This window comes from Sycon ciliatum, chromosome 7, assembly GCF_964019385.1.
Source record: "Sycon ciliatum chromosome 7, ocSycCili1.1, whole genome shotgun sequence".
Classification (NCBI taxonomy): domain Eukaryota; kingdom Metazoa; phylum Porifera; class Calcarea; order Leucosolenida; family Sycettidae; genus Sycon; species Sycon ciliatum.
This window is the reverse complement of record NC_088649.1, coordinates 27,045,752-27,067,313: the sequence shown is the minus strand read 5'-3', so window position 1 is coordinate 27,067,313 and position 21,562 is coordinate 27,045,752. Positions and strand designations below refer to the sequence as shown.

The following is a 21,562-nucleotide window of genomic DNA, read 5'->3' as shown; positions in this document are numbered from 1 at the left end:
ATTTGAAAACTCAAAGCGAGTGTCTGATCTGGTCGGCGAGCGACTTCACTTTGTTGTTGATCATAATAATAATATTCTTGGTCAAGAAGTTTACTCTCGCTCTTGTAGAAGTAAAGCACAGGGACTTCGTAAGCCTAGCCTAGATATCGTTTGGTCCTTCCACTACCAACTCGCAATGGCAGCCAACAAACTACCTGTCGTGTCGTGTAGTTTGACGCCGCTTCGCGAGTGATCTCAAATGTTTTCTTGATTGGAATTTCGTTGATACGATCGATACGAGGGACACCTTACCTATCATTCTGCAAAGGTAAGCTTGGACCCTTTCCCTGCTTCTCTCTCAGGCACACACACCTTCAATAGCACTCGATTAAATTAGAGTTAGAGAAGACTAGAAATGATATAAACGCATTGTAGTCACTACTCAATCGAAAATGAAATAAATAAATACTACAACTGTAGTAAGGAAGACATGTCCAGTGCTGTGCAATTCATGGACAATATGCCCAGTTTAATATGTAAATTGGAATAAAATGTAGGATGATAGCGTCATCACTTTAGAAGCCAAGCTATGTACAAGCAGTTTATATACAATGTGTGAACAGGTTAGGTGTGTTGACAGCCATAGCCATAATTCACAAACACAATGGGTGGCTTGGACCAGGGGAGGACGGTGCAGTTGCCAGTGTCTACAGCGAGTCGTCAAACTCCTGATCTGGATCCTCATCAGAATCTGAGCTGGAGTCAGACTCTTCAAAGTCGTCAGCACCAGTACTTTCCTCGCTCTCACTGTTTTGGTCGCCTTCACATGCAGTTGTTCCCACATCTGCGGCACCGGAGCTGTCGTTCTGTTCGAGTACGGCCCCAAACGGATTGGCGCATGAGCAGCACGAGCAGATGTCTGTGCAAGCCAAGGACGCCTTCTTGCACGAACAGTGCTGACTTACGCAGTGCCTTGTCTTGCACCCACAGCTCACCAGTTTTAGTATGTCAGCAGGAGCGACGCGCTGCAGCATCCAGGAGATGGAAAGCGTGCCGTCAGTCTCCGACTGCCAGCCATGGCCCACTGGACTCGGTACTTCTGGCATCGCAGTGGTGGCGCTCCGCCAAATGTGGGCCTGGTAGTTAGCCCTGGCCACATGTTGATGGAGAGCGTCGCGTGAGGGCGGTAGTTTGTGCGGAGCACAGGATGTGGCCGCACAGAACTTTTGGTAGCGCAGGCTGTTGATGTCTTGCTGGCCAGGATTGCCATACAAGGCACACGCAAACCACTCACATTCAGAAAGCAGCTGGTCATCCGATGTAGCATTGACACCCAGAGTCGCCAGTGCCTCTGCCAGTCGCGTGCTTGACAGGAGCAGCTTCAGCGGAGCAGTCTTTCCCTTCCCAGAAAAGGAACTGACACTGTCACACCCAGTAAGAGCATGCAGTCCAACAATTGCAGACGAAACCAGGGGGCCCAGCTTCTGTGACAGCTGGGTAAGGTCGATGAACCGCCTCCGTTGCTGCGTGCCAGTCTGGAATATGAGCCGACCGGGAATGCTGCTAGCGGAGCCAATGGCAATCACGGCTACATCCGTGTCTGGCGACCGAATGACAACATCTGGGAATCCTTGCTGCACAGCATCAGCGGCATGAAGGATCAGCCGGGTGTCTGCTTCCTCATGATTGCTGGTCAACCTGTGAACATGATCAAAATTGTAAAAAGAGCAAAATGATTTCCCGGGCATTCAGAGAACGATAACATGGCTCTGCCAGATTATGTGATTTTCATCACTGAATTCAATCCATCAGCAATATCCTACTTGTACTTGTGGGACCAATATGCAGCAAATGTTTTATACCACTTGCTTGACAATAGTCAAAGTCGAAAATAAACATGACATTGTACTGTTTGTCTTTTATAATACTAACCTGGACACCTGGTGCCGTGAAAGTGTCGATTTCCCTTCTTCTTCTTGCAACACGTAGCACTGCTGTCCCACGGTTATGAATACACTGCGACTGACACCCAATGTTGCCTTGAGCTCCGGTGTAGAACTCCAATGGTCAGCGAAGAACTGGATTAGGCCGGCCTTATTCGCTCCGCTTGCCATGAACCGCTTCCACTGAGTAGGAATAGCCTGGTCTGGACGTTGTACTGCCACTCGCAGGGGCTCAGTTGAGGCCGTTCGCTTTGAGCGCTCGCACGACTTAATCGACGCAGTGTGGTATTGATCTGCTATGAAGTCAACTCGTGCTGGAGGTGTAGCTGGAAGGTAGGAGACTAGCTGCTTGAAGACTTGTTCGCTGAGCTGTCCGAATGTCGGTGGCGCAGATGTGTAGCTCTGCAGTAATGCCATCGCGTCGACCATAACGGCAGGACCACGCGGAACTGACTCCAGTGGGTCAACTTTCTTCTCAAGAGCAAGCAGCAGCTTACTCTTTGGAGTCTTCACAAGGGATCCGTCTGCGTTGGCCAGGGCCCATGGGACTGGTCCAAGCTCATGCTGGAAGAGTTCCTTCAAGTCGAATGACCTTGATTGAGCCATAACTAGTAGCCGGCCGAATAAGCTCCTATCTGCCACGATCGCTGTTGTCTTGGAAGACTTCTTTGCTGCAGATTTGGTTTCCGAGAACGTCTTCAGGTTCAGCCGTGATATCGGTGTGAAGAAATCAACTGCCTGTAGGAAGAAACAAGTCACGCATGCACACACACACACAAATGGGTTGACAACTTAGAACGTAGTGCATGGATTACGGAGTACAGAACGGAATTATAACATCCCCTACAGCGTCACTTTTGATTTCAATGTGTTTGGTAACAAAGTATGTCACCAAAACATGCATCCTATCATATATCCACACGTCAAGACTTTTAACATGGTGTGCTGCAAAATCATAACCGTCTTACCTGACTCTCCAAGCGGTCTGCCACGAACTTGCTCATTGCACTCTTTCCCTGCGTGTGACTGGATAGGAGATCGGAGGTTGCTTGAGCAGAACAGACTTTCCCACTGGAGAGGCTGATCAAATCTTCGCCAAGGAACGGATGGCTGAACTCTGCCAACCGCTTTTCGAGCTTCCCATAGTCGCTTTGATCCCGTTTCATTCTGCTGTCTGTGTTGTCCTTGTGTGGACGTGCTGTGCCATCATAGTCCTCCGCTTTGACGAGGTCGTTACATGCACTTGCAACAGCTGCTCGCTCGTGAGCTGTGAGCACCCAGCGGTGAACAGTTCCTTTATAGGACAATTATACAGAAAAGGGAAGGAGAAATACATCATCATGTACATGTAATCCACAACTGTTCAGGATCACATTAGAGTCGAATCATTTCCTATTCGTGATGCAGGTGGGCAGCACACTGTGTTTGCATAGTGTACATTGGTTGCTTACTGTTTGATCTTGCATGTGGGATCATCAGGAAGTATCTCCCCATCAGTGTACATGTATGTTCTATTGGATAATTTGAAGTTTGGTCAGTTGTTACGAATTTTTGCCCTTACCTGGGTTGCGGCTGAAGCCAATGAGTCCTCCATGTGACTTGCTTTGCCGGTTGATGGTCTGTTCAATGCACTGATCAACAGCCACCTTCGAGAAGCTGTTCGTAGACCTTGCAACAGAGAAGCAACCTCCTGATAGGGCTTTGTGGGCAGGAGGGTTGGTAGCAGGCAGTTGACGCATTTGTTGCCAATACAGCGACAGGTACCTGTGAAGCACAATGTAATGAGAACTCAATTTAGGAGAACTGAATGATTCGTATTTGAAGCAAAATGTTTTAATTGCGTCGGTCACACAGCTGATAACTTAATGAAGGGCCCAAGCATCTCACCTGGAGTAGTTCTGTCGATCGTATGCAAAGAACCATGGCAACATGTTCTCTATGCATGCCAGATGTAGCGACCAGTTCCCTGTCCGCGTAGCTCGGATGAATTGAAGCAGCAGGCCAACCATGTCGAGGTATGTTAGCCAAAACTGGGCCATGGGTGATGCTGGGCTGGTGCGTTGCAGCTGAACATGCTTTCGGTACCCTTGCTCAAGTTTCTGGTAGCTGGATGAACTGGTTACTGACTCAGCACCATCAAATATACCAGATGTGCGCAATGCTGACAAAGTTCCTTCAAGATCGCTTGACACCGTGTCTCCTCCACCTTCAATACATGAACACACACGCACATGTACATAGGTCAGAAAATTAGAACACAAAGTGCTACATGCAGACCACTGGAGTGAGAACAACAGGCACCATTTCTCAAACTACTTCACTTCGTCTAGTGTGCACAGATGGAATGCAATAAAGAAAGTTTGCAGCACAACTCCTATGTTTCTGTCCCCTCACCTTCAATGCTGTCCTCGTACAGCTTCCAGTTCACTCCCAGCAGACACTCAAAGGCAAGCTTATGGAGGCGAACACCGCGGTTGTAATGCTTGCCGGCCATCACCTGCTTGCACGCATTGCTGCCAACTACGCCTGACTCGACGAGGAGGTCTTCCAAGCCAGCACTGCCAAACCTCTTCCCAAGAACAGCAAGGAAGGCACACGACGTATGGAATGCACCCATGCGGAGGACTACATCCTTCAGCTCAGCATTTTTCCAGCAAACTTCCACAGCTTTGGCATAAACTGCTTGGTCGGCGGTGATGATACAATGTGGCTGATTCAGCTTCTTCGATGTGCGGAGGGACCGGACAACAAGCTCATAAACTGTGCTCATGGCTGTAGGCGATGCTGGGATGATCGGCAGGTAACCGACTGTTGTTGGTGTCCCTGGCGCGGTTGACTGGTTCAGTTCAGCATTGAAGCCGGACCATGCGGGTACCAGTTGTGACTCGTCATCAGGTCTACCAAACTTCGGTGATACCGTCTGGTCTGCGCGCAACAAGAACCAAATCAGGTCAATCGATGCCACAGTGAGAAATGGGTCAATCGAGCCTTGTGCATCAGGAACTGGATGGGCCATTGGAGGAGGTCTTGGTCTCGCACCGCAGTTGTATTCTAGGCTCGGAACTGCAGGTGGGGCAACACTTCGCGGTCGGCGTTGGTTACCTGGCTCGGCACGGCTCGTACTTTCTGGTGGACACGGATCGTCCTGGAAGGGCAGCGAGTGCTGGAGCACAATGCCGTTGGTGCAGTGTGTCGTCCCTTGGCCACTCAGAGTTTCCTCGTTGAGGTCGTTATTGTCCCAGCAGAAATGAACATCACCTCCATGCTGGGAAATGCCACGGGGTACTACAACACTGCTGGCTGCGGAACTTCCTGCTACTTCGAGAGAATACCCGGTTTCTACTTCTCGCAGCTTTGAATACGATATGCCATGGCCGAACTGGTTGAGAAGATCCACCATGTGCTTGCTCCTCGTGTGGTGGTGGACAGTAAGCGCCAAAGCTACGTGCTTTGGTGTCAGAATAGATCCACGAGTTGCAGCATACACAATATCCTCAGCAATTGCCAAAATCTTGCAATGGATGTCGGCAGGGACATGGACACGGGAGTCCGTCAGGTCACCAATGTCACACTTCTCAGGGCCGACAATGGTCATGGCAAGCACATTGTAGAGGATGTCTGGCACTGGCGCATTCTCATTTACGATATCACTGGCATGTGGCATGGTGGGTATTGTGGGCTGCTGATCACGGATGGCGTTGTTCAGAGCCATGGCTGTGTGGAAGGCATGTACCTTGCAGCTGCTATCAATAGCTGGAGGTGCATCTTCATCCGCCATATCATCTCCAGCATATTCGTCGGCGCACTGCTGGGCTGCCTCAGCCTTGGCTACTGCTGCACCAACTATTTGTAGCAGTTGTGATTCTGTCAAGGAGCTGCTTACAACGCTCTCGGGTGACAATGGACCAGGACGGACGAAGTTGATGCGTTTTCCAAAATGCTCCAACAGGCGCTTCTTCAGCAGCCATCGTCGGTATTGACTTGCAGCTCCGAGCTCTGCCAGCTTGGCGCTGTACTTGGACGTCAGGCTGTCCATACGCATCGCTCGTATTTCTGTCTCACTGAAGAGCTCCTTCTCCATGCATACAGCTAGCCACTCAAAGGCTCTATCGTACACATTGTCTTCTGCAACTGCCGTCGTCTTCTTTGCCTCCAGTGCTGCCACCGTGCTAGAATGAGTGTAGTTACGGTAGCAGGAGAAATGGTAGCATATGTCCGATGCTACACAATCGGGACTGCCCTCCTGGAGGGTAAGTAAAATCCGCTGGCCTGCTTCATCTCCACGTGCATTTGCCGCACGGATCAGGCTTTCGCCAGCACGGAATTCTGAACAGAGGGTAAGCGGTTCAGCTTTCCGGTTCTTTTTTTTTGTTTTTTGTTGACATATTATACACAGAGTGATGTCGATGGTTGTCACTTTGCTTCGTGTCATAACACGCTTCTTGGGAGGTTCATCCTCACAGGCATCTGCGTCACCCACCTCCTCTGCGTCAACATTGCTGACAAGGCCACCACTCTCCTCTCCCTCAAAACGACTCAGAGTCTTCTTGTGGGTGTAGGCTGCATAGCAGCGCCTATGGTACCAGCCACGCGGGGTGCTCTCATCCGTGCTACACTGCTCCTGGCAGAGAAAGGCCCATGTGCCGTCCTGGCGAATTTTGGCAGCAGATACCACTCGAGACCAGCTGGTGTTCGTGAAATTTACTTTCTCCTCCTTTTCGCTTCCTTCGATCTTCACACAGTGGCACAAACATGAGCCCCACGAAATTTCCGAAACCTGAGTACTGGCTGAAGCCACTAAATGCCCAACACTACCTGGACTTTGTGCACAGGAGGCACAATTCTCGTCTTCCTCCATGCTTACTCGCGTGGGATTGAAATTGAAAGACCTCGTGCTTCCTCAAATAAGTTCCCCGGCCAGCGCCGTCATTTTCTACGGCGTCGTCATTTCCTAAATTTTTCAAATGTTTGTCGTGGGTGCGCAATGTGTGCATGCTCAAGCCATGCGCGTACGGACGCACGGCGAAAATAAATTTGCGACCTCCTTGAGAATGCTTGAGAAGGCTTGCGAAATCGTCGACGAAAACCCTCTCGCCGCTCGTCTCCTTCCCCGATTCAGAAGGGCCAACAAACAAAATTGACCTTCTATTACCATCACCTATCAGCTCTGAAAGCGGCAAATACTCGGAGTGAAGTGGCAGACCCAATTTTATTTTTGAGCTTCGGATCCTGTACTACAAGCTCAACTTCCGCGATGGCCCTGTTCAGTCCGTGTGAGGTATATTATGGCACCGCAGGCCGCGCACCTGAGGGCCTTTCTGGAAGCCTTACTCGATCGGATAGAGCGAAACTGAGCACCCTGGCCTGCGAGCAGTTTTTAGTACTCCCGGGTCCAAAATCTCACCACCAGGCCGGGCTGATCAAAACGTCTGCCGGGTCTGCAGCCTACAAACGTGGATGTGCCGACACTGTGCTGTCGACGACATGTCCGGCAAGGCACCTTGCGTGAAAGCAAGGAACGCTTTTTTTTTAGAAAGGAAGCTTCTTCTCCAAAATTTAAAAAAAATTGAAAATTATTCCTTCTGAAAAATCATCGCGTTCTTGACCTCGAAGCTGACTGCTGAATGCGATTAGGAAAGAAGATTCCTGAAGATGCACCAGACTGATTCTGGCAAGCCGTCTGTCGTCTGGATATGCACTGTTGTTCGTCATGGTCAGCAATCTTCTACGTTCGTCCTTTCGTTTTCCTGACCACGATGATGACAAGCAGCTCTCATGCTCAGGTTAGTGCTACTTGTATGTCTGGGCAAACAACACATCTGAGATGCACCCACTGACGTTATCGTACTGAAGAATGCAGCAAGGGTTCCTCGGATTCTCTTGATTTCGGAACAAATTTCCTTCACTTTCACCCTCTCCGTCTCTTCCCCATGCCCTCCATGCATGCACAATGGAGCTTGCATTTCAAACGACTTGAAATGTTGTTTTTATACTTTGGCAGTGCCTCTGCTACACTTTCATATAGAGTGAGGTCCTGTAAATAGGATCCAACATTGTTGGTGGTGTGCGTGGGGGGGGGGGGGGGGTAGGTTTGCAGCCAGGATGTAGGAATGACACTTCTGCGCAGCAGGTGGCAATAGTCAGAACTGGTCGCTCTACAAATCCCATACCTGCCAACCTTTGCAAACCTGAGATCGAATGACATACCTAGGCATGAAAATGTATACAAATGTAGCTCGCGGTGAGGCATGGAACTAATGCACTTTTGGGTACCGCCCTCGATGTCGGGACGATCCCGGCCAAATCGGGATGGTTGTCAGGTATGAAATCCCAACCGAGAAAACCATTAAATTAAAAGATAAACTCGGCTGGAACGCCGCTTTTCTGGGAATAGAAAATATGTAATGCCACTTTCGGCTAGTCCTTTTTGCAAAAGTGATTCAGTGCCTCCCCAATGCTGTATGAGGGCCAGGACATAGCAACTTTCTGTATGCCGGGGGGGGGGGGGGGGTCATCGTCCGCAACATTGGTAGAGTTACGGTTACATTGTATATGTAGATACATGTGCATCAGGGATTCAGAGCACCTGGGGAGACGACATGAGACCAAAGTACCCAAAACGTTGTGAGTTTTGACCCCATATTGGGTAGTTTTACGTGATCTGTGTTCTGTGCAGCTCTTAATCACAGGCTTGCTCTGTTAAACCCAAACGTCTAGATCAACAATTCTATAGACCTTATTCGATAACATGATTTTTGGACTCGCCTCCAGGGATTTGTCGTAAGCTGGGGCACGCGTACGTGAAACAAGTGGCAAGAAAGGCCCAGTTCGTACAAGGGAGTAGTAAATTACCGGTATTCTTCTACTCCTATGTTCCCACGCCAAGTCCTCTGTGCACTGAGTGCAGGTCTCTTGCCGCTCCCTGGTTCCCGGGACCCCGGTTCACGTGATTGTGACGTTTATCGAATAAGGTCTATATGCAGACATGCATAAATCAACCCTTCCACAAGGACGGCTCAAACAGGCAGCCAAGGAGTGAAAATTTCACTCCTGTGGCTAGGGGTGAAACGAAGGCCTCAATTTGCCAAATGAACCTTCTCCATCGAAACGAATGAAGGTGTCGAATGATTCTTTTACCAGTTCACAGTTCCTGTTCACGCGCACTCCCGGAGGGGGGCTACTATGCACTTGTAGTGACACTTACCGTAAGCCAAGTTGCACCTATGGAAGCCAAGTGGAACATGACTAGTTGACTGAACAGACTACAGTACAGTATACATGCACATGTATACAGTGAAGATCAGTGCATGCATGCCTGCCGTAATCGTATGTTGACCTTCGTTCGAATTGAAAAGAGAGGGTCGTTTCGAAAAAGAAAAAAAAGCTCAATGGAAGTATGATGCTGCTGACAATTCAAGACTCACTGAAGTCGCCTTTCTGTATTGGATCATGCGCTCTAGGTTCATCCAATTGGATATGGACTCAAATCATTGTTACACCATTCTTGTTTGGTTAGTTATTCTACATCCCATAGCATGTACAATCCACCTTGTGAATAATGTACCTCGGGTTTACAAAACAACTCGCAAATAACGATACAATCTTCAGATCTAGACACCATTTGATTGCATACTTCCAACCTCACGAGTAACAACAATACACCAATAACGACACTTTTCTCATTCACAATCGAGGGTCAATATTGCAATCAAACAGGAGGGGCGAAAATCGACCACGGCTGAAAAGGCGTAAAGAAAATGTATGTCATGAGCTACATGGCAGAAGGAGGAAGTAGGTTTTCTAAAGCAAGAAACAGAGGTAAATGAAGCACCAGGTCTGTCCATGCAGTGGAAAGAATTATTGTATTGAAAGCCTGGACAAGCTCTTTACGTCAGCTTGCTACTATTATACCTACATTTGCTTTCTGCCTTTTTCATGCAGGATTCTGAAAGCTGGAGCAGCTCTGCTTACCTCGACCACTGAACTTCCAACTAACTTCCAACCAAGTTCAAGGCAGTATTATGATGAATCAAGCATGCTTGCCATCATTTCGTCATTGCAAAGGACATCGACAATATAGATTTGGTGCTAACTACTTCGTATGTATGATGTAGAGTGTGCTCTATGTATCTATACTACTGATTGGCCTACATTGTACTTATGTGGGCTGAGAGTAATTGATTGTGCTGTATGGCAGTTTACTTGCATGTCATAGATGTTCACATTGCACTCAGCTACTGAATTGCTTTCTGTTGCACTGGCCTACTGCGGCCCACTGCAAATAGATTGTAGTGGCATGGGCCATGCCATAATTATAGTAGTATACCGGTACTACACCAACAGTTTCACTGGTGCACTGTACTTACTGGTAGATCTACATCATGCACAGCCTTGTCACTGCTTTTCCCACTTTTTATTAATTTACTGTACTGTACACATTTTGGCACAGCTCTTCCACAAAGAGTTACTAGTATTTTCTTCTGCATACCTACTGTATACAGTGACGTGACTGGTAACATCTATGGCTGTGAAATCACAAATTTCTGGGTTGACAGCCTCGAACCTATACGATTTGTTTCTAAGAACGTGCTATAACTATCATTCTATTAAAGTATTCTACTGTGCAATTACGTAAAGTTTGGAACACCACTCTTCTGTGATTTGTATGTCAAATTATGAAATTCAATGTGTGAGGTAAGCCCATGCATGGCATTCACTGCTATAGTATGACTCGGGGTAAAGTGTTCCAACGCATACTCATTATAGTGAATAGGTGTGTGTCAGTTAATCGGTGCCCAACGTTGTTGCTGCTGGATAACATATTCCGAGATAACTGAAGCTACACAGCCATCTAATGTTCAAACATGCATCGAAGGGGCCGTAACGAGATCTGCAAGACATGATTCTATACCTGTACTGTTAGACATGTATATAATTATAACGAGGAAGTAAATCTAACGGATGACATTTCTTCGTTATAATAAGATCCGTTGAGGCCATACTGCTTTATATATGTTAAACATATCTTCTCGTTAACCTATGAATTTTGGACAATCGTTAAATTTGCGACTCGTTATAATAACATGTCTTACAGTATTCGATGCTCTCTAGCAGGACATTCATCTGCCTCATTTTCTCTGTGCTGCATTGATGAGCGAAACAGCATGTTGTCCTCAGATTGAGTATTGTGTATGACAGGCGTGTATGTAGTGGCAAAGCTTAAATACATGTGCAACATAACAATCAATAACAATCCCCGTGTTTTACAACAGCACAAACCCAGCACCGCAATTCTTAATTTTGGGCTGTGGTGTTCTTAGTATTTCAGGCTGGATGTTCTAGGCTTCCACGCTCTTGGGCGCACGACTTTACTGTGCCGAAGAATATTTTCAGCCAATGAACCCAGTGCTTGGTGGCAGATTAGTGTCATGGAACAGCATTTTGCATGTGGCTTTCACTACATGCACATGTACAACGTTCAGTTGATTCGGAAAAATCAGACGAGGACTTTTGCAGTTATGAGCAAGGTCCCCACGAATGGTCATGTCACTTCACAGAATACATGAACTGATAGAGTAGACCGAGGTCCCCTCAGAGAACGCTTGGGGAAGTCGGTTTCAACTGAGGACATGTCCAAAACCATGCTAAGTACTTGAGCTGCTCATGACCCCTACAATTATCAGGCCCGCCGGAACCGGTCTGGTTGGTCAGGTTATCACCGGACCAACTTGTTGGCCACCAACAAATGTTTCCTGCTGTGGAGGACGTGTGTACCCGCCAGATCACACACAAAGTATAAAAGGCCATGGGCCAATCAAAAACTGCTTCCGGTGGTACTGATTATAGTACAGGTTTAAAAAGCGGCTCCATTCTTGTCATACATCAAACCAACTCTGTCATTGCTATGCTACTCAAAAAGAGTAGTGATGTTTATTCACAAATGAATCACAATGCTATCAGAGAACTTCGATATTCTCCAATTTTAGGGGCACTGCAGTACTAACTTATGCAAAAATTAATGCTGCTTGGTCATTGTTATGAAGCAGTCACCTCAGTACAGCAATTAAACAGGCTGATTATGTGAACGAGATTCACGGCAAATCTTCTTCCATCAGTGCTGTTTAGTCTTGAGTGGTCCACTGAGGCAGGAAAACAACCTGTTCGGTCCTTCCATACGAGAAACAGAAATTGAACATGTTCCAGGGTGGAGGTGGCGAGTATCGGCAATGTAATGCACCTTTAGGCCAACACGACCATCATTCCGACATGGATTCTCAAACACCTTCGCTCGTGAGTGTGCCTCAGAGTGGTATTCATCAACAGATGGCAATCCTGTAAAACACATGAAAAGACACAGCAGCAACACAAAGAAACCTAATGTTATAGAAACGAATTCGAAAAACAAAGTCTACTGAACCAAGGTACAACCACACTCCAGGAGGCAAGCAAAAGTGCATATAATCCGAAGGTTGCGATGCCTGTATGTATTGTATTTATGTATTCTCCACAGGCCTTAGCCTAAATCGAGGGAGTCTCTGTCATGCCACACTGGATACAACATGCTACCAGAATCACTTTCCCCAGTATTGATGATCTCTTCTTAGGGTGTTATATAAAACACATCTGTAGCCACTTCATCTTGCTCACGAAATCATACATCACCACACAAACGAGCCCTTCGGCTATTATACTTTAGGTGGTGATGTATGATATGGGCCTCAACCAGCGAAAACAGCCCTTAGGGTCAACATTTTCGAAATTCCTTTTTGGTTATAAATTTGTTGAACCACATCTACTGAAGGACCTCAGCCAAGAAAAAGTTCACTATTCCCATTCTAAACGGGTGTATACACCAATATACAATATGTACTCCAAATTGGTGCAATGTACATGTATGTATACGATGTATGTATACAATGAATATTCAGCATTCGAAGTTGGGTGGGCAGCTTGAATACTTTTGAAATAGTGAAGTAAGCAGCTATAATGACAAAGAATAGTTGATGAGTGCGGAGAAATGATCGACATATTCGCAGCTGCATCCTGCGTGGAGTCGCTCCACAATCTCGTCTTCCATTTCTTCGTCCGTAGCTGAAGACACGACGTCGCTGCCGTCACTAGCCCCAGACTCAGAATTTATCTCAGTTGACGACTCCTCATCTTCCGACTCTGACGAGTCATCGGCCACCTTGAGCCGCATCGCAGCAGGAGATGACGGCTGCGATTCCGCCTCGCTGTCGACATCGATGTCGGAACCAAAGAACGTTTCATCCTCATTCTGAACTTCAGCGGCTGCTTCAGCATCCACTCCCCACCAGGCTCGAGCTAGCTGTAGACAATGACTGCCGTGTGTGCTCTGCGAACAACTCTGGCGTCCGCAGCCATCGCAACAAGATCAAGGAACACTGGAGTCGCCACTCGACACCACTTCAACTTCAAAATAAAAATTAATTAACTTCAAGCAAGGAGTTCAAGAAGTCGTCGCGCGCTGTTCGCAGCGCGATCAAAAAACGTTGAACGTCACAAATCGACCTTTTTCTCGAAAAAATTACGAAATCTCTAAGGGTCGTTTTCGCTGATTGCGGCTCATATTGATAATCTATTGATACTAGGGCTGAAACGATAATATCGGTTATCCGTCTAATCGATCATTACAAGGAAACGATTTCGATTACGCGATTCTAAAAAAAAGAAGCGTCTGCAAGAATCAAAAAGATGTCATGTACAGCACTACTAGATACTGTACTTTGTCCTTTTCCTCGTTTCTTTTTGTTGGCCATATGTTTTCCAGTAGGGCTGTGAAAAAAATAAAAAAATAAAAAACTGACTGTCTGCACCTGCACGTGATGTGCCACTGCATTGTGTAGTGTACCCGGTTTATCTGCATGTGTGTATGTACATGTATATGTGTGTATGTACATGTATATGTGTATATGTCAACACGGCATGCTTTGTGCTGGTCTGGCGCGACAATTTCTAGGACACAGTAATTGATATCATAAACGATAATCGAATCGATGCAAGGGTAGGTTAACCGATAGTTGAAATTCAGAAAAGTGTAATCGTTTCACCCCTAATTGATACCATATCCAAGTCTGACTCTCACCGTGAGATCCTGGCAACAATATTACCTGGTACATGACATATTCAGACACTGACATAAGCATCTTTTTGGAACAACACGTGTGCCTATCTGCTAGAGTAATGTGACACACATGCAGAATCAGTCATAGCTAATTTTACCCCTCACTGTTGTATGCGCAGACTCCACTTCGCGGTGTCAAGTACTCTTCTTTCGGTGGGCTACTCCGCTCAGGCGCTTGTTTTAGAGGACTCACATAATCACATTCATCCTACAAACCTACACGACTTGCATAGTTTTCACTGTCGGCCGAAGTGCATGCATTGCACACATTGCGATTCACTCCCTCCGTACAGGCCAGTACAGAGCTGCCCACCAATTGAGTCTGTTTTGCGTACTCAGACTTCTGATTTTCCGTATCTTGCAGTGTGATGCGTACTGCCGTGTACATTGCATGCAACTTGCACTACAAAGTTTTTTGACACGCACATGCATGTCGGTGGCTGCATTTGGTAGTGTAAAACATGTGTGACTTGCACTCACGACATTATTTTTTTGTGCTACATGTACATGTTGTCGTGGTACGGCATGCACTCGCTTTGGTACAAGACTATTCATTCATGCTTACACTTGCAATGCTTCTACACAGCTGATTGATCCTCTTCGATTTTCTATACCATTTGCTCAAATTCTGTAGTGCGGACAAGGAGTGATTTTCCGTACAAATACAGAAAAATGTGGAGGGCTGGTACTTGGTAGCACTGCTAGTATGGTAGTGCCAGGCTAAGCTGGCTGGAAGATCAGATACTTTTTTGGTTCTTTTAGTCATTTTCACGACCTATATTTTCTTTATCATGATCCCCGGGGTGTGACGTTCTTACGAATGCAGAAACTCAGTTTTTCTAACCGAGTCTCACGTGCACTGTGAATTTGTTCTTCTTTTATTCACACTGCCATGTATCGATTCATCGCTTCTTCCAACCCGAGATCCTGTGCAACAGCGATTTAAAGATTGGCTTTATCAAATAGTGATCAGAGAGAGAGGGAGGATCAGTTGTGGCTGCTGTGACAGCTGCATAGAGTGTAGATTGGTGCAAACATCATTGCCCAGCAGAACCGTATTCATAGGGACCTGCGTTTAGCATTTGGAAGCTATTTTTTAGAATTTTTACAGGCCCAATAAGCCTGAAGAAAAGAACACCTAACTTAGACTGTCCTAATGTTATCGAACGCACTGCCAAAGTAAAAACAACATTTGAAATGCAAACTCGATTGTACATGCATGGAGGGCATGGGGAAGAGACGGAGAGGGTGAAAGTGAAGGAAATTTGTTCCGAAATCAAGAGAATCCGAGGAACCCTTGCTGCATTCTTCAGTACGATAACGTCAGTGGGTGCATCTCAGATGTGTTGTTTGCCCAGACATACAAGTAGCACTAACCTGAGCATGAGAGCTGCTTGTCATCATCGTGGTCAGGAAAACGAAAGGACGAACGTAGAAGATTGCTGACCATGACGAACAACAGTGCATATCCAGACGACAGACGGCTTGCCAGAATCAGTCTGGTGCATCTTCAGGAATCTTCTTTCCTAATCGCATTCAGCAGTCAGCTTCGAGGTCAAGAACGCGATGATTTTTCAGAAGGAATAATTTTCAAAATTTTTTAAATTTTGGAGAAGAAGCTTCCTTTCTAAAAAAAAGCGTTCCTTGCTTTCACGCAAGGTGCCTTGCCGGACATTTCGTCGACAGCACAGTGTCGGCACATTCACGTTTGTAGGCTGCAGACCCGGCAGACGTTTTGATCAGCCCAGCCTGGTGGTGAGATTTTGGACCCGGGAGTACTAAAAACTGCTCGCAGGCCAGGGTGCTCAGTTTCGCTCTATCCGATCGAGTAAGGCTTCCAGAAAGGCCCTCAGGTGCGCGGCCTGCGGTGCCATAATATACCTCTCCGTGTGCAAGGGGTACTAGTACTCAAGGGCTGATTTTATTTGCAACCGCGGGAAACGAAGTCACCAAGACATTTGAGGCTTTTGGAATTGGAGAATTTATTGAATTTAGGTATGGCTCTCGTCCCTTCTAGAGAACTAACCAAGACCCTGTAGGGGCAGAAGGACTTCTTTGGCTCAGTGAATACACTAGCTATGCGGTGGTCTAGTTAGTTTGAGTGTGTGGTTCGTATTCAAAGTGTTCCAAGCCGCAGTTCACTCGAAGGTCATCAAGGCTGGAAAGGACTGCCTGGTGTGTCCGAACGGTATGTTTTGCACTGAAGGCATTTTTGTATGAATTGTTGAAAGTGTCTTCTTGTTCGAAATGCAAAAGAGATGGTCGTAGATCCTTGGCCCACAACACCCCACTAAATAAAACTATGACCTGTCGTGAAATTATGTGAAATTGATCAACACAATCATCCACAAATTATCCTAGGCCAAAGTACTGCAAATGCAAATAATGGCATCCCTTTACCTAGGTCATGTTTGTAGGGCCTTATGCCACATCTTTGCTTGATTTCCTCATGCAAATCGTGTGCCTAGCTTCGAAAACACATTGCGCTAAGTGCCGAATATATACCTGTGAATCAGAACAACAGCACTCACTATTGCTTTCATGAGTGGTAATGGTCAGCTGAAAGGAAACTTCTATCCATCAAATCATAAGTAAAGTAATGACTAATCTCCTTGCTGCGCATGTGGTTCCTTCGTATTTACATGTACCGTAAAGTACCGCCAGAGCGCCCCACCATCTCGTCCTTTCGGGGTCGTATTGTGGAGGTGGTCTCCTGTCTGTAGGTTATACGACACGAACTTTGTACACATATTACACGTTCTGCAGACAATCTGTGCCTTCGAGCGGACACGAGCTCCACACAAAAACGTGCTTAGTGTGACCTACGTACACTAAGTTGCTCACACCGTACGAACTTCGTTGCACTCTGCCATACGATTTTCCTTTCCCTGGCTGTATTATATAAATCTGTCGCAGCAAAAAGCAAGGTGGGGCGCTCTTGCGGTACTTTACGGTATGTGCGCCTCTCTGTGTTCGGTGAATGATTTTGAATATTTGCGCACGACTTCAGGATAGTGCACATTGTATGCATGTACCTGCATATGTAATCCTTTCATGATTTAAAAATTAGGAGCCGTGCTTCTCATCACCGTGGCCAATTACGTTGCGTTTGGAGATTTGCACAAGTACAGTTGCTTGTCGATTATGCGGCAACCGCGGAATAAAATGAATATTCTGGACGACTGAAGCTACAAAGCCATCTTGTGTTAAATTAACAGATCAAAACAGTACTTCGAAGTACCTGTATTTATCACTAGTATTACCCTGAGACAGTCGTGCTCATCTCTAGAGACTGGCTTGTATTTAACTCTACGTAATGGCAACTTTCATGATGCTGACTGTCTACATTTACTTGAAGTAGGACTATAAATACTAAATATAAGGTCTATAAGGTGTCAGTGCGGTGCTGTTGGATACCCGACATGCCATGTGACTGACCGCCAGATACTAGTAAACGACATGCGATTGTACCGGTCACAGTGTAGCTGGGTTTTCACGAAAAAATGAAACTTATACTTCCTCCGCGTCATCGAAATTGTCGCAGTTTGACTAGTGACTTGTCACTTGTTACTGACAACTCCATAAGCTATACCATTCAAAACTTATTACACAGTATGATAGTCTGAAGGCTAGAGTAACGTTCCAGGACAGTTGGACTTAGAAATTTCACGCAGAGATGAAGGCCTCGTCCTCGTTGATGTCAATGGACGCAAAAATATCGTTCCAAAATAATTCAAGGAAGGTTGTAAGTTGGTCGCGCCTCATCTCAAACGCTTTGACTTTCTCAACAGGACAAGGCCTGCTATGCTTGTCGTCTGCTAGCTCTGGATGATTTCTACTTCACCACCAACGAAGTAAGAATACACGATCATTGCGAGGTCGGTTGATTACCATCGGCGGAATCACCTCGATCTTGAAATGAACTTTTTTTAGCCGTGGCATGTTCATTTATTTTAGCTGTGTGGTCACAGCTCATGCAGGTAAGGGTACTGTCACGTCCAGCGCGCCCTCTTTTTCTGCATCACTGGTACGGCATCTGCGCGTGCATCACTAGCACTACGTGTAGAGTCTACACGGCTCTTGCAGGTACACGTACAATCATGTACTGAGTGTCTCAGCCAGAGCGACAAATTTTATCGCTGTTGCATGCATCTAGTTTGCCGACCCCTCGATGTTTCTCCAAGCGCCGCTACTTGTTCCACGAAGTCATTCTCACCCCAGCTAAGGTAATAGTGATGAGGCTTGAGTGAAAGGCCATAAGCACGAGAAATGTGCGGGCTGCAACGCCTGACTGATCTCAACGAGTCGAAATTACCATCGCAGCGACATCAGCGAAGAAATCGCGTCTAGTTCAAAGATTTCAGCTTCCAATAACAGAAAATAGAACTTTGCCGTCACCCTATATTGATGACTATCGCCTATGTCCAATTCCTTGCCTCTGGTACGAGAGCTGGTGAGTAAATACCCCGTTTTATGTCAAAAGTCAAACTGCGACAATTTCGATGACGCGGAGGAAGTACGATTGTGAGAAAAGTTCAGAAACCACACTTACACATACACACACACGCACACACACACACACACACACACACACACACACACACATGCGCGCACGCACGCGCGTGCACACACACACACACACTTGTCCTGTTCTGTTGAGCCACTACCACAACTTAGCACAAGGATCGCATCGGCCCCAAAGGGGCAGTAGAGCGAAAGTGAGAGGTGTTGGCTTCGAGTTCACCTATCCCTACGGTGAACGCAACCTCGATCGAAAGTCATGCCAAACGGATTTATCTACCACGAGCGAGCGCGTGCGCGTATACAAAACGGAGGAAGGATTACTTACTCTCCCTGTATGATGTTTCTGTTGAATTCGTGAACAATGTCATTGATGTTTTTCCATGCATGTTTTTGAATATGCGAGCATAACTTCCAACATCAAGCACATTCTTGCTTCTCATCAGCATGTACAAGTTTATGTTGGGCACTTATGTAGCGTTTGTTTTACCGGCTGCGTTTGTTGGTGCTTGCAGGTCATTGGCATGCTGTCTGTTTCACAGCTCGTGTAACAGGTTCACCTTACAGCTATGAATGCAATGTAGCGTGTTGAAGCCAATTCGGTATGACGTGATGCCTAATTTCCTGGTGTTACCAAAATTGCGAGTATGCAAGTAATCGTCAAGCCTGCCTTGTTACGCCTGGTTCTGGCTCTGCGTTCTCGTATACTTCATGCAATGTTACAAGGAATACTGCTCCCTTCTCAAGTAATTCATTGGCACCAAAACGCTCGGCTATGCCCTGTAACTTTGCTGTGCGGTTTGTGCCTTGCCAATGTTGTGTATCAGTTCATGATCTGTGCTTGCTGGTCTGGTTGTTTTCTCTCGCACAATTGAGGCGCTGTAGCACAGTGTACAGTGTCGATCATCCTGCCCAGGCTCTGATTTCACGTACCACAGTACGGTTTCTCTTGTTGCTCACTGTAATGTGCATGATACAAGCTCCTTGGTACTCCATCATCACCAGGTGCTGTTGCTGCCATTGTTGGACCCTCCTGGTATCCTTCTCGCAATGACCGAACGTTGTTCCAACAACTGCACAACTCGCTCTTAGTTGTCACATTCGGATTGGTCTCTTTCCAGTCTTTCGAATTGAGTGAGTGCGTAAACTTGTATGAGTTGGTGAAGCAAAAGCCGTGCGCCGGCAAACATTCAATGTCCGGGTGTAATGACGCACCAAGGTCCCGGGACTTGCGTCCAATTCCTGAGTGATTTTTGTGTGCCTAGCCTCTAGGTATCATACCATATTTGTTTGGTTCAACCGTTTTGGATGCCATTCACTGTATTCTGTGTGTATGTTATCCAAGAAATCTCCCATATTTTTGGGTGGACAAACCTCGCCATAAGTCAGTAACCTGGCATTTTGCACTAACAGAACTCCTAGGATATCAGCACCGTCTCAGTACCTGGGGACAGTTGTAAAGAAAAAGAAAAATATCCTTGGCCCACAATGCCCCACTAAATAATCCGAAGGGTGTCGCGAAGACGACAATTTCCTTACCTTTCTTTCGTGGACGAAAAAAGACACTTCGCTTCGTCCGTTGTGCATGAAATGAAACATGAGGGTAGTGTTTATCAATAAAAATAGGTATCATGCACGAAGGAATGGCGAAAAGGTACTATGCTCGAGCGCTGGTCGTCGTCTTGTTTGTCAATTTTGAGTCCCATTGAGAATTTTCTTCTCCAGACCTCTCAAATTTCCCGCGGTTGCAAATAAAAGTGCAACTTCTAGACGACTTTTTTGAATTTGGCGCACGGACTAGACTGTGTTGCGGCAGTTGAGTGGGGTCCGCGATGGTTGCGATTCGGGGATTTCCCGGTTTCGCGGCTGTCGCATCGCAAAAAAGCGGGATTCACAGAAGCTTTTTTTTGCGATGCGACACGCGATGCGACGCGATCTGCGACGGATGCGTGCGAGGCGAACTCGCGAAATACCATTCACAGAAGAAGTCAGCGATGCAACAACGTCTTGCTGATTTGGGTACGGGGTGATTCGTAATTTTTTAACATTGAGTCATTTCTTAACAAATCGGTAAAATATCTCATTGCAAGCACCTGCAAAAAGTCACGTCAAATTTCTTTTTGCCATTGCCATTGCCAATGTTCTGTCAAGTTCGCCTCCAAAATTGAGACTGATATTCCTTCAGGAAGTGACATTGCAAGAGCTTTCAGTCTGCATGTGCGCGATGTTTACGGTAAAATAGAGTATAAGAGTGTCATAGCCGCTGGTTTCAACCTCGAGTGACAACATATGTAGCTGAATAGGAAGCATATGATAGCTACATACTGGAAACGACGCCTGGGAAGGAGGAATGTCGGTGTGTTGGCCCTAGTAATGGCCAAACATTGGCAATCACTGAATTTGATAACAGATGTTGATCACAATTACACATGAAATCAGGGTGATACACATGTTGCTATGTAAGCTTGAATGGCTTGTATTTGGATGAACATGATCTTGATCCAGTCTTGCTGGACCATCCTGAAGGCGTAGGGTCTCCTTCTATTGAAAACTGACTTGAAATTGTGCTGCTAAGGCCTATTTTACCACGATGTTAAGAAATGACCACAACAAACAAGTATGCGGAAAAATTGCAGAAGATTTTTGGCGATGCGACGCGATCTGCGACGGACGCGTGCGATGCGAACTCGCGAAATACCATTCACAGAAGAAGTCTGTGATGAGACAACATCTTGCTGATTTGGCTACGTCACCATGATATTCGCGTGGTTTGATACAACTTGTACTAATTTATAAGCAACTATTGCACCCTTGTACAACTTTGCTGTAGAAAAGGTCAAAATCGTACGCCAAATCGCTAGCGCATCGCATCGCATCGCAAAAGTTGAGCCAAGCTCAACTTCTGCGATGGCCTGCGATGGCCCAGTTGCGGCAGTTGTGTGGAGTGCGACATGACTGCGATTTGGGGTTTTCC

The 21,562-nt window shown here is 46.5% G+C and overlaps 1 protein-coding gene across 1 annotated transcript; it reads right to left on the bottom strand.

Annotated features, from left to right (window-relative positions):
• Nucleotides 1-362: 362 nt before the first annotated feature.
• On the bottom strand, nt 363-7,153 carry LOC135821247 (uncharacterized). Its single transcript, XM_065334308.1, has 6 exons — nt 4,317-7,153; nt 3,810-4,128; nt 3,484-3,686; nt 2,891-3,216; nt 1,912-2,660; nt 363-1,677 (listed from the first exon to the last, which is right to left on the bottom strand). Exons 1-6 carry the CDS (start codon nt 6,778-6,780, stop codon nt 687-689), a joined length of 5,052 nt encoding a protein of 1,683 aa, XP_065190380.1. The 5' UTR covers nt 6,781-7,153; the 3' UTR covers nt 363-686.
• Between the last annotated feature and the right edge of the window lie 14,409 nt (nt 7,154-21,562).

Excerpts from the sequence above, each read along its gene's own strand:
- LOC135821247 (XM_065334308.1), bottom strand. The coding sequence starts at position 6,780 with ATGGAGGAAGACGAGAATTGTGCCTCCTGTGCACAAAGTCCAGGTAGT. Across the intron at positions 3,687-3,809 it reads GATCGACAGAACTACTCCAG|GTACCTGTCGCTGTATTGGC; the intron begins GTGAGATGCTTG and ends TGTGCTTCACAG. Across the intron at positions 3,217-3,483 it reads TGGCTTCAGCCGCAACCCAG|GAACTGTTCACCGCTGGGTG; the intron begins GTAAGGGCAAAA and ends TGTCCTATAAAG.